Here is a 13,917-nt window from a genome sequence, read left to right as displayed (position 1 = left end):
CCTTTTTTAATTGTAACTGTTACAACAACAGAATACAACAAATCGAAGTGCAGTGTGCATGTGTAGGCCTACTTTGAAATAAATGAAACACTTAATAGCCCTATTGAATGCTAGTGTTCTCATCTGAGACTTCTGTTTCTGAAGCTCCATGCTGATCTTCCCTCGTTGGCTACATAAATGGTCTTCAGTTCCACACCTGTCTTTAGAGAGTTTGGTGGCCCTATAGAATAGCAGGTTATGGTAGGAAGCATCTGAATAGTGGGCGCGAAGGACCTTATCTACCCATGTAAGATGTGATTCAGAACTTTGAAACCCCATTGCATTCCCTTTGGTATTAAATAAGCTGCGCCACTTGCAGTTAGATAGAAATATCTGGCTTTTCTAGGCAAGATATTATTTCCCACTAAGTTCCAAAAGCCAGTGTCACTATTATTATGGATTTGATGATGTGGTCAAATGCTATTTTACCACTTAGGCGGTTGTCCTATAGATTATGCTTAAGGTTCGGCTACTCCCTGGAGTATGATGGAAATAGTATTCTTTATGTGGTTCAAACCAAAGCACGTTGACTTCCCATAGGCCTGGAATGCAGCTCTCCATTCTCTTCTCAACTCTTGTAGCTCTCTGTGTTGCCAGCTATGTAAGAACATTTCCCCCATAAGTCCTCTCCAAACAGTCTAGTACAATGAGTTCACTCATTCGGGTACAATGTCAGCAACCAATGGCATGAGACTGCCATCACTGTCTTCTGTTTCTCCAGCCAGATCTGATGGAACCAGTCAAAGAAACACTTGGAGACTTTAATAAGTGTCTTCTAGGAAGCAATAAAATAAGACAACGTTTGAGCCGTAGGGATGAAAGGCCCTTTGCTGGTGTTTTCATCCCATGTGAGCCTTATAAAAACTCAAACAATGCCACGTCCATAGGATATTCCTCTAAGCACTTCACACTGTACTTTAGGTATAAAGTCTGCCTTTCATGACCATCAGTGAATATGTTTTGCTTGGAATAATATTACAGAGGAGACCATGTAATCATATTATAAAGAGTCCTACTCGCTTCCTCAATGACGAGCTTTCTCTTCAAGGCCTGCAATGAAAGGACCATAACAGATAATGGAAATATGCGTGAATGGGGACAATTATCAATCCGCCAGAGAATTATTTATTATTGATAAACACTTAGGCCATGAGGTGACAGGCGTGAGATCGGCAATCTGAAATATACAAAGCTTTTGGAACTGAAAGAAACTTTAACAGCAGAAGATTTTATCCTATAAAATATGGGAAGAGATGGAAAAAAAGTGGGAAAACCACTTTTTTGTCCTCTAATTTATTCCTCCACTCGACAATGCCACCACGACCTCCAGCCATTTCCCTTCTTCCACTTCTTTTTTTTATTTTTTTTTTATTTAGTTGTTTGTCCATTGACCAAACAAATACTCTGAAGCTCAGAGCGACCCATGGGAATAGATTTTGGGTTGAGTTAGTACAGTTTCCTTGCTGTCAGGATGGTGAAATTAATGGTGTGGTGACACGAATTTTGAAGGGAAGACAAAGAGCATGGAGGCAAAGACATGACTCCTTAGAAGCTCGTTCCTCCTCTCCCCTAGCCTCTCTTGTCCTCGCTGTCATCCGTCTATCATCCGTCTGCCAATCTTCCTGTCCATGGTTATTTAAAGGCGCTTTTCATGGCCTTTTCTTTCCCACAGGGTTTGCCAGATCCGGACCAGTGCCTGGGTTCCAAGGCGACACGCTGCAGTTGGCCTTCATCGACTTAAGACAAGTAAGCCTTTGTGTTTTTGTTTTTTGTTTCTCTTTTAAGATGTGTGACTGAGGGCCCATGAGGTCTTAAGGAGAGAGGCGAAGTAGAGAAGCAAAGGAGGGGGGATTGGAGGATGGGGTGAAAACAGGACTCAAAGGATTAAATGCCACAGACCTGTGTTTCTTTCTCCTTTTAGACTGTCAGGTCTGTTCCCTCGCTTGTGAAATGATGTGAAGGTGATGCCATAGTTTCCCCCCTTTCTCAATCCGCGACCTCTGTGTTGTGTAACGTACACATGACTTTTAGCACTGGGTAATTCTGTAAGCTTTTGAGCCTGTAATAGTAAGAGAGCGCGGGAGTTGCTGTTGAAATGGCGCTTGTACTGAAAGATGGTGCAGGGGGTTGCCAGCTTTTCATGAGAGCCTTGGGTAGCGAGCTTGTCTGCTGAGCTTTCACAGCAACGAGCAATTGATGGAAAGGAACCACTTGGACGGGACACTGCAAGAAATTATTTTATTTAAAAGAATCTAGTGGCATTGGCGAAAGTGCACTGGCTGCAATAGAAAGTGAGCACAGGACCTCCATTTGTGTAGAAGGCTTTTGTTGACTATTAAAGGTAACGTTGCACAGGTGACTGTACTATATCAACCACTAGTAAAATTTGCAGATGAAACCGTGTTGATTTAAACATTCTGTAGGCCAGTGGTATAGAACTTGTAACCCCATGAACTAAGACTCCCAGAATCTGAACCCAGCAACTATTTGGTTGCCAGAAGCTCCAGGGCCGTTGGCAGTTATGGTGGAACCAATGGCAAGGGGCCGTAACCACAAGGGTCAGTAACACTAAATCAATGTTACACACCGTACAACCCATTGGGACTTCCCAAGCCTTAAGCCAGTTGTTCCCAAAGTGGGGGGCTGGTCCCACTGGGAGTATTAAACTAATGTTTTACCATATCTGTAACTTTGTTAGGTGCTAAGGGTCCTCCTGACATAAGGTAAGTCATTCAGAACCTGGACAGTGAAGATAGTGGAACTGCAAAGTATCTGAAAGTCAACACGAAGGCAAATGACCCATTCAGTTGTCTATTATCTTTATACAGGGAAGGAACTGTCTTACAAACAGTTTATTGAAACTCTGCAACTCGTAGCTTGTAACGTAACAGCTGAGAACCATCAGACCTCGTAATGATCTAATTTTTTTCATTTGTTTCCCAAACCCGCTAAATAATACGCAGCCTAAGAGCTTTACGTTCATGCGTTCGCCGGGGCAATAATAAACAATCCGTTGACATGCCCATCTCACAATTCCACAAAAAGGCATTAAAATGAAATATCCAGTGCAGGAAACCAATTAGGATTGAATGATAAAAGGCTGCAATGTTCTCATTGACTAAATATGTTTAATTGTTTGCCCATCAGTCTTTGCGACTGTTTTGGAGCAAATAACTAACTAACGTATGCAGGCAGGCTCAGTGTGCTCAAGTGTAACATGGACTCAACCACTTGGCTTTAGTTTAGCTAACAAAATATGAACATGTAAAGACGGTGGTCTTTCAGTTTCCCACCCGAGTATGAACACAGAGGAAAAACAAGGACCAACAGATATGGAAACTGCAGAATATATAAGGTACGCTATTGGACCAGACTTTGGATTATATAGATATCTATAAATGTATATCATTAGATATACTGAGCCCCTTTATTATTATTATTATTATTATTATTAGCAGGCACAGCACTAGAAGAAGAAGCCTTATGTCCGTACACCAATTTCTGCTCCTACTACTTGAGAACTGCCGTTGGCCCCCTTATGTGGGTTTTTAGTGCAGGGTTTGGAGGGCCCTACCTACTTGACCACCATAATAAGGGACAGCTTTCATGCCGTTGTTAAACTTGCACGCTTTGTTCCTGTTTACAGCATCACTTGCCCCTGGGGAAATTCCAAACTTGTGGAAATTTGGGTCAATGTGAGAGACACTGGTGGGGGTAAAGCTCGGTATTGTAAGTGTAAAATTATGAATTGGATCAAATGATGTCTACTGTGAAATTCAATTTTAAGGAAGCAGGGGTAACATTTCACTGTTGCTATACCTGTCCCATGCCATAGTCGGTTAAACTATTACTATTGTCTGTTAATATGTTTTGTTGGGTAGGGTCTCTATGGACTCTTAAACTACAAGTTCATAGCGTCTCCCGCACCCTCCCTGTGCAGACCACATATTGTAGTAGAGTTCTAATAGCCAAGCATGTAATGCTAGAAACAGTAAAGATTATGCAATGCTTGATGTAGCATTGTGTTGGCCATCAGGGTCATGTTGAGTGATAATCGATGTTGCTGCACATGCAGCCAGTAGGAGTTACACGTTGTAGAGGGGAAGAAGTAGAAGGTACAACTTCTTAATTTTATACTGTTTTTAAAGTCTGTAGCTACTAGGGATGTACTGAATCTTTCGTGAAAGATTTGGCCGAATACCGAATGGTTAGGAAAGGAAAAAGTGGACACATTTTTTACTTCCTTGTTTTATGATGAAAAGTCACATGATTTCCCTCCCTGCCCCTACTTTGCATATGCAAATTCGGTTTGATTTGCGCATCCCTTATAGCTACAGCTCAAGCACACTTCAGCCTACCTTGACTTGTCTTTGCAAGAACTGCTATAGGTCATCACTGGAGACCACCTGGACCCAACAAGTCTTTAGCTAGGATGTCCAACAGGATCTTCCTTATTCAACATTGCAGGCTACATCAAATTAAGTCCTTATTGGGTACAGACACCTTTCACCTGTATCCTGTTGCCTAATAATTTCATCACAGTTTCTTAAACGACCAAGGAAACCCATAGTTTGTTGTTGCTGGGTGGCCACAGGTTTTGAGCCAGCCATATCATTTTTTGGGACAAGCGATGAAATTTTATTTAAATGCATATAAAACACCCACCCAAAAGAAAAGCTTTAGGGGTTGTAGCTGGATTCAAGACTTGGGTCAAGCCATGGCCATCTTGCCATTTTGCCAATATTTTCAATGAAAGGCGCAGTTTAACGGATAAGAAATGTTGTCCTAGCAGCAGAGCTAGTTTTACTGCCTTACATGCTATTTGCTTGATTCAGCATAATGGGGAGTATGTTATTATCCAACAGATAATTGGTGCACTGGAGTTTGGGGTCTTATCTGTGTAGTGAACGCTGCTGAGGTGATATCGGGTACATTAAGAGAGGCACGTTAAAGCAAAATGGCAACAGAACAAGGTGAAACCAGTAACACTTCAGCCTCCCAACAGAAGACTGTCAACTGGGACCAGCAAGGTTTTGATGGAATTTGAAACACATTCAGTGCAGTTGGGCCCTGAATGACTCTCAGGTTGTTTGTTTGTACTTTCTTCTTAAGCCCACAAGTAGGTTCCTGCTTTTTGGGTGATACTATTGCTATGTTTATACCTGAAAGTCAAGTCATAGAAGTCATGGATCCTCTGTCTGGGGCCCATGTGGTTAATCCATTTGTATGGTCTGTGTACTGAATGAATGGTTATAATTGGGCAGGTTCAGTAGGTTGTCCCTTAGGCAGACAGTCTGGTTACCAGGGCCCTGCAGTTGGCAGTTAAATTACCAGTGTTTGAAGTCTATATATAATCACATTTTAATGGAAAGCACATTGGTCCCTGTCTGTTAACAAAATTTCCTAGTAAACTTAGGGAAGATATTTTCCCAATAGAATCTCATCGCTGCCTTCAGAAGTTTCATGTTCTCCAGAGCCCAAGTCTTTGCAGCAAGGTGGCACTGTTTCCTTCTACCTAAATGTCAGCTCCTCGTTTGGCTGAGACGTAATTTGCAATTTGTATGTCTTATTGCAGGTCACTGTTAAAAGGGTAAATATGCCTGTAAGTTTCCTGGAAGCTTTGTGATTGTCAAAAGTAAAGGTGGCCATACACAGAGAGATCCGCTCGTTTGGCCATGTCGCCAAACGTGCGGATCTCTCACCGATATGCCCACCTTGAGGTGGGCAATATTGGGCTGATCCGATCGTGGGCCCTAGGGCCCAATGATCGGATCCTAACTCATGGGAAATGGGGGTCGGATCCTGGGACCGCATCAACGAACAGATGCGGCCACGATCCGACGGGATTTCACGTCCCATCCGATCGGGATCTGGACGACTTTCGGCCAGATCTCTGTCGGGGAAGCCCGTCGGGGGGCCCCATACACGGGCCAATAATTTTATTGAATGTTTTGGTTTATGTCAATAACTCAATTATGCATTGTACATAGTGTATGACCTGGATGTAGCCATCTGCCTCCAATCTGATCTGGCCTCCAGCTCACTCGGTTTTATTAGAACAGCCGTATTGCAGTTGCTCAGTGATCACATACATAGAATAACGCAATATTTGGACTTTTGTGAACGTTCTTTGATCCCAAACGGAATGAAATGGAGCAACTATATGATTTCTAGGGATGCACCAAATCCACTATTTTGGATTCACCTTTCCTTTGCGAAAGATTCGGCCGAATACCGAATCCGAACCCTAATTTGCATATGCAAATTAGGGGTGGGAAGTGGAAAATATTTTTTACTTCCGTGTTTTGTGACCAAAATTCACAAGATTTCCTTCCCAGCCCCTAATTTACATATGCAAATTAGGATTCGGTTCAGCTGGGCAAAAGGATTCGGCCGAATCCTACTGAAAAAGGCCAAATCCTGGCCGAATCCCGAACCAAATCATGGATTCGGTGCTTCCCTAATGATTTCACAGCCAGGCACATGCACTGACCAAGGACTGGTCAAATAACCAAAATGTCCAACCAGATTGATAAGTGAGTGAAGAGATCAGAGCAAAAGAGGGTACTGACAATAGTTGGGATCAGTTGGATCAAATAAACCAAAGAAGTTACACTTTTAATGGAACTGGATTAAACTGTGTCTGGATAGCACACAGTATTGATGTTGCACAATGGGACTCTATAGTAGAACTTTCCTCTCTGGATTGTTGAGTAGTTGAGCAGTTAGATGCAATTAGACAGACATATATAATTTAAACCAGTTACAGTTTTGTACACTTTCCTTGCTAGGAATTGGTATGGGATAAGGATTGTACATCCAACAGCTTATGGTTCCTAATTTGTGACCAAATGCTTAAAGGGATACTGTTAAGGGAAAACATGTTTTTTTTTTTTTTTTCAAAACACATCAGTTAATAGTGCTGCTCCAGCAAATTTCTGCACCGAAATCCGTTTTTCAAAGGAGCAAACTGATTTTTTTTTTATATACGTATTTAATTTGGAAATTTGACATGGGGCTAGACATATGTTTCCCAGCTGCCCCCAGTCATGTGACTTGTGCTCTGATAAACTTCAGTCACTCTTGTGTACTGCAGATTTGAGTCATGTTACCCTCCCCCCCCCCAGCAGCCCATCATCAGAATGATGAGAAGTTAACCAGCTAACAGCTCCCTATCACACAATAACCGCTGCCTGGTTTATATAAGAACAACACTCAATAGTAAAATCCAGGTCCCACTGAGACATTCAGTTACATTGAGTAGGAGAAACAACAGGCTGCCAGAAAGCAGTTCCATCCTAAAGTGCTGGCTCTTTCTGAAATCACATGACCAGGCAAAATGAGCTGAGATGCACCTACACACCAATATTACAACTAAATACACTTGCTGGTTCAGGAATGACATTTTATATTGTACAGTGAATTTTTCGCAGTGTAAACAGTGTCATTTAGAAATAAAAACGACAACTACTACCCTTTAAAGGTTCTAATGCCCCACATCCAACAGAGGAGTTCTCCAAATCAAATTTCCAATTTTAAGAGGTATATGATTGTGTATTAATTTAGATTTTAGATAGTGGAGCAGGATATTTGTCTCTTTACTTCTAAGGAGTAAACACCATTTTCTCCAATTGCTTCCATTATGGTTGATATAGTTCTTTCAGAGCACAGAGACACTCCTACCTTATGTAATGTACAGTTGCAGTTAATAGTCCGGGTGCAGATTGCTTTTTTGTCTTTGGCTGCAGTCCACACAATCTGATTGGAGAGGCTGGCATTTGAACCTCCAAGGTAGCACATGGCACTGGAATCATTGTGTGTCCACCTGGGATCAACCTAAAATAAAAGAGAATATAGTAGTGACATTTTACCCTGAGCTTTAATGAACCTTAATATATCAAGAAAAACAGAGTACATGCCTATAGAGAGTCGTGAAACCTGAGCGGAGCTGGTCCCATTGAAGAGGTTTGAAAGGTTTTCTCTTGAGGTTTTCTACTCTTAATGGGTTTATGGACTTGTTTCAACAACACCTCTCAATCATGACGGTCAGAATATGTCCTGGGCTTGACTCTCTCCATAATCAGGGCAAGGCTGCTGCTGGTTGGTTCAGGCTCTCCCATAGGGGCATTAGGGTTGGGCCTTTACATTACTTCTCTTGTGGCACTTTAGAAAGGCTTAAAATCCGTTCTCTTGCTCTTTTGTTTAAGGCTAGCGTCCCACATTGGAAATCTTCTCCAAGAAGTCTATGGAGGGAATCTGGGTGTTTGCCAGTGTGGTTGGATCAGGTAGTGGTTCCGAGTGGGTAAACGTGTGAGTTGTGGATGTGATTTTCCTGACTAGACAAAAACAAGGTAGAAATTAATGATTTCGCTTGTGTCTCAATATTTTGTGCATAATATCTGGGGCTTTAGGGATACAATCGGGGGCTGCTAAATTGAGGCCAATATTGTTATAATCAATCCCAAAAAATTAAAAACTCTAGTTGCGTAGAGATGTTTATAGTCCTACCCACTTTTCTGCCATTACCTGCATTCAACCTAAATTCTACCTCCAAATTGGCTAGCCTTCTGTCATTTTAACCCTGTATCACTTGCAGTAACCCTCTAAAGAGAAGTGGAATCAAATTATAGGGGTTGATCCTGTTGGCTAATAAGGTTTAAGTGCAGTTGTATTCCCCTCGGGGGTATCTTATCCCCATGTACTGTTAAATGGAGATAAAATGCATTGTTTCTGCTAGGGGAAGGGGGGGGGGCTTGTTGCTGTCTTATCAATATTGATCTCCAGACAATGGGGTTTTGCCTTTATACCGATTGGGTCTGTAGCAAGAAAGCCTGAAGGATTATAAACTCTGTGTCGCTTATGCTGACCAGGAAAGATCTAATAATGACATTGAAGTGACAGTATAATTTATTTATTTGTCATGTTGATTCTTTAGTATTCCTCATTTTCTCCACTTTTAGTGTTTTGTGTGCTGATAAAAACTCAACCCCCCCCCCAATTTACACATTGGCATTAGTTGAGAATCTGTGCAGTATGGTTAATAATGGGTGTCATTGGGTGGCTTTGGAAGAGGGTGCTGCACTAGAAATTTTATTTCATTAGGCAATGTGCATAGAATTGTGTGCTGTTCCCCACATGTTATGAGGGCAAAGTACATTCAGAGCCCTCTATTTCAAGCGTGGAATCAAGGGCCACCATTAGCCATACTAAAATAGACCAGAAATAATACTGAAATGAGAGCATTCAGAGTGATAAAGGTCCCATTCACCTGTCTCTGAGTGTTCCATTGACTTGCACAAATATGGAGGAGAGAGATGTGAAAAGCTTATTGTCATCAGTAGGCACCTTGGTCACCATTTTCTCACCAGGGAAGAAGCAATGTTCTTCTCCAACACGGGGCAAAACTGAAGGTTTATCAGCACTTGTTTTTGTATAGCGGTTACAGGTGATTGGTTATTTTTCATGACATGGTAAAGTAAATGAAATGGCCTAAAGTATCTAAACACCTGCCTGTCCAACATCCCATTAGTAAATGTGCCCCCTACAGTAGGACATAGGTGGGTGACTGACCCCACCAGCCCATTGCTCTACAACCCATCCCACCCTGTTCTAGTAGCAGATTGCTGCCATTATTTATATACTCATGCCTTTGATGTCCCTAATAAACATTGCAGGGAAATGGGGGGATTGAGATGTGGCCTTTTTTTTTCTCCTGGTGCCACATATAATCGCAATGACACTAGAAAGTGTACACGCACAACAAGTCTGTTTGGCTGATTTGGTCCTTACTTGAAGAGCATTGGACTATGAATAGACCTGCTTTGAGGCAGAACATTTAGTAGTAAGTTGCATTTATCTTCATATTTCTAGTGTTTCTCATTCCCTTTCTCCAAAAACCATTCTTTTGGTGGGTTAGAAGGCTGTTTCTTATATTGAATTTCATTGGTTGCACTCTTGTGTCTTTTTTGACCTTTTCAAACCAGTGTGATGTCATCTGTTATGGACAGGGTCTCTCTTGGGTTCCGCTATCTCTCAGGATCCAACCTTGCTTGCTTCTTGCACTTTCCTTGGTTTTCAATTAACATATCCTCTCCAATGTCTGGATGATGAAAAATTCACAAGCCAATAGGCCACAGCAGCCTGAAGAATGACTGCATTCCACCCCGACCTGCTCCATTGGATTGGGTTACAGAAGCCAGGACACGTCTTAGTGTCTACTGAGGTTCCATGTGGATCCAATATATACCTGCCCCTCTACAGGGTTCACATCTCCAACAAAAACACTTAGTTTAGAAGAGAATAACTGTTTTAGTTCTGTAGGTCTGTGGGTTTTCAATGCTTTGTGAAATCATGTTGTATGGTATTATTGTTGGGAGATCAGACACTTATATAGTATCCAAATATGACATATAATAAATATTTTAGCAAAGGGCTGCAGTTTGGTGGTTTGGAGTAGATAAGATCCATTTAACATCCAAAAATGGACCTTCCAACTGCTGCCATACTGTAGCATTTCATAGGCTACTCTACAGTGCAGCATTAATGAAATTGGATTGGCTTCCTTTATGTTTTAGTTCCTGAAGGTAGAGTCCTGCAGCGGGTCGGGTACCTGCAAAAAAAACCTGCGGTACCCTGCGTGTTGCGGGTAGAAGTTCTGGGTGCGGGTATAGAAGCGGGTTTGTGGGTCGGGCGGTGGGTCTTCTCAATAGCGATTTTGGCTCCTTTATCTGATCATGTCTACTTCCGATGATGTCACTTCTGGTTTACAATGACAGCACTTCCTGATTCTTGATGGTCAGCGGGTCCGGGTTGCGTATAAGGTACTTGCGGGTCAGGTAGCGGGTCCAAGCGGGTAAGAATGCGGATTGCAGGGTACGGGTTCCAAAAAATGGACCCGCGCAGGACTCTACCTGAAGGAAATAGAACTGGGACTAGACTACAACGTCAACTTGTAGACAGACCCAGCTAGAAACATCTACTATAGCATTGCACTTTGGTGGGCTTGAATTAGTATTGGCATCAAACATTGGAGGCTTAATGAGCTGGCAGAAATGGTTGAAAGTGTTATGGGGACCCAAGAGAAAAGCTCTTTGGCACGCACAGTGTTATCACAAGAAGACACGTGTTTTCTACTTGGCTATTCTTTGTCCTTCATATCAGCCCATAACTTGTTCTTTTGTTGAACGCTGATTACAGGGTTATGCTAGGGGTAAAGAACCCTTTGTCTTAAACCATGTGTAGGAAATTCGTACATTGATGGATCCTATAGCACCTTGTCAGCATTGCCTTTTATATTTGAATAGGGTTATGTTTTTAATTAAACTTGCCTGTTTTGTGATTAAAAAATGTATTAAAATTAATTAACTACATTTTTTAAATTTGCACCACTAGGCCTTATAGAAAGTGTGAGTATGCAAATACATTAGGCAGTCTCTGTAAAATGGTTTATATTGTACTGTATGGTCTAAGGGAAACACTATGGCAGCTCCCTCAAGCTCATCTCAAGCTGTCCAGTAGGCAAATACATTTAAAATAAGTGCCATTTATGCAGTGGGTATTATTATTATCCTTTAAATGAAGATGCTGCTTATCTCCACTGATATATTTTGCACCCTTGTCTCTCCTCGGTCATCATGTCCAGAGCAAAGAAGTACTAAATAAGGGCAGATAAGGGTAGAGGGAAGAGGCAGACAGGCCTTTGTCAGGGGAGATTCATGCTTTATGGAAGCCGTTCTTCTTAGATGATGAGCCTTCTGGGGGATCTTCCTGTAAGGGGCTTCCTGGGCCAGATTGTGGTATGACTGATGGTACCTACAGGCATCCGGAGCATTGGATTCCCAGTAGCACTCAGGGTTAAGGGCCGATCTCGGCTATTTATCTCCAGACGCTTTAAACATAATATTTCTCAATGAACTTTTAACCCGTATCTAAGACTATTGGACTGCATAGAATAAGGCTTTTCTTAATGGGACATTACACAAGGTCATTGGAGTAGGTACACAACCCAACTATTACAAAATACTGTGCCTTTAGGGTGGTCTGTGCCTTTAAACTGCTACCCAAGAAGCCAGGAGAGAGAGAGAGAGACCACTTATAAAGTAAACCTTCCCAACAGTTCCCCAAAGGCCATTTCACGTATAGAGGATTTAGTTCTCCTTTAACTATCCTATTTGTCTGTCGTCTTGGCATGCTTGTCTTTGCATTTGTACTCTGGGATCTCCTAAATGTATTGCAACACCTATTTGCAGTGGGTAACCTAATCCCTTTGCATATTATTTCATCCCTTGTGTGTGGGGCGTGTGGATTGCGGCTTCCCGAGAGACTAGCAAACGGTTCGATTTACAGCAATGTCAGCCAAAAGCCAAATGGCTTGAGTAGCCGTGTGACCGAAAAATATTCCGTTTTACTGACAATGTTTCAATGTCCTTTCTCATCCCTCCTTCTGGGGTTGGAAATAGATATGCAAAAAAATCAAACATTTAGCGAGATTTCTGATAAAATGTGACACATTGAAATGTTTTTCTGTCCTGGGGGCTAGAGATTTCACCTTACTGTAAAATGCTTGGTGTTGGGGCTCAAGATGAGGGCTCTAGCTGAGCAGCAAGTGGAGTTAAAGCAATGTGTTCCTTGGTGTCCCCCCTATTGCAATGTTGGGTTCTTGGTGAGAGCTATAGCCATGGCCATACATTATAAGATCCACTCATTTGGTGCGTTCCACAAACGAGCAGATGTTTCCCCCTATATGCCTAAGGTGGATGATATCTTGCTTAAAATCAAATGTTGGTCCTTGGGTCAAATGATTGGATCACAACGGCGGGAATAACTGTTGGAGCAAGGTTCACATCAGTCCCCAGTCCGATGAGTAAAGGTGGCCATAGAACATAGATATCGTACAAAACAAATTTTCATGCGATATTAGGAAGGAGACGAGACAACCAATATCGGTCGGGTCCTCGATTGGCCCAGATGGAAAAGTTTGATTGGGTGCCTTTGAAGTCACCTGAACATTGGCCATTGTTAGTGTTGAATCATCAGTTAAAGGTAGAATTTTATTGTTTCTATCTGTATATCTGATGAATCAGCGCTTCACGTGTCTATTGAAAAGAACGATCTTTCCTGGAAGCATCTTTTCCAAGAAAGATTGAAATTGTCACGTCTATGGCCACCTAGGCTCATGTCACACCATGTGGTGCGGAAATGCCTGCCACCAGTTGCTATTTTCTTCAATGGCAGATATTTCTGTGCTGGTGAAAGATAATGGTAGAGAACATTTCTGGTGGGCCTTCGTCTAATACTGCCGTACCATAATTTGTGTTTTTTTGGGCACAGATTTACTTGGCGCTGATGTATACAGTGCTAATAACGATGGGTGCATTATTGAAGGAGATTCTGATGAGCTATCCTATCTGCTAAAGCTAACCATACATGGGCCAACTCGGCTGCTCTGGGCTTGAGGCTTATTGGACTGCGTGAGCTGAGCCTGCCCTCCCATTGTTGGGGGGATAGTTACACTTTTATGTAGCTCTATCACTATGGAACTCCCTAGGTCACCTTTATGAATAGATTGTTGGCTCAGGGACCAAATGTTCACTGCCCAATGCCTCACCTTCATTACAACCCTCATTATTGATAAAGTGTATTTTTAAGAGCAAAAGCCAATATTACATCCGGCTCTTGCATTTAGTCGAGGAGTCTCCTTGCCCAAAGCCCCTTTCTCTCTTAATGACCCCACGTGGGTTCCAATCTTTGGGTGTGGGCTGAGCATCTCTGAACTCTCCGTGGCCCCTTTCTACTCCACTCCCTGCAAGCCTGAAATGAAAGTGGTTGGGTCATGGGGAGTTGAGCGGAGCAGGCAATCGGCGTGTTTGCGTTCAGGGT

General features: G+C 42.3%; 1 protein-coding gene across 4 annotated transcripts in view; it reads left to right on the top strand.

Moving 5' to 3' along the window:
* Nucleotides 1-13,917, top strand: part of exoc6b.S (exocyst complex component 6B S homeolog) — a 105,813-nt gene that overhangs the window by 64,340 nt on the left and 27,556 nt on the right. For all 4 annotated transcript variants that reach the window (XM_018242964.2, XM_018242965.2, XM_018242966.2 and 1 more), the window contains one exon: nucleotides 1,712-1,785. In XM_018242964.2, the coding sequence (XP_018098453.1) occupies nucleotides 1,712-1,785 (74 nt within the window). The remainder of the gene's footprint in view (nucleotides 1-1,711; nucleotides 1,786-13,917) is intronic.

This window comes from Xenopus laevis, chromosome 1S (genome assembly GCF_017654675.1).
Source record: "Xenopus laevis strain J_2021 chromosome 1S, Xenopus_laevis_v10.1, whole genome shotgun sequence".
NCBI classification, from domain to species: Eukaryota; Metazoa; Chordata; class Amphibia; order Anura; family Pipidae; genus Xenopus; species Xenopus laevis.
This window is presented reverse-complemented; position numbering and strand designations above follow the sequence as displayed.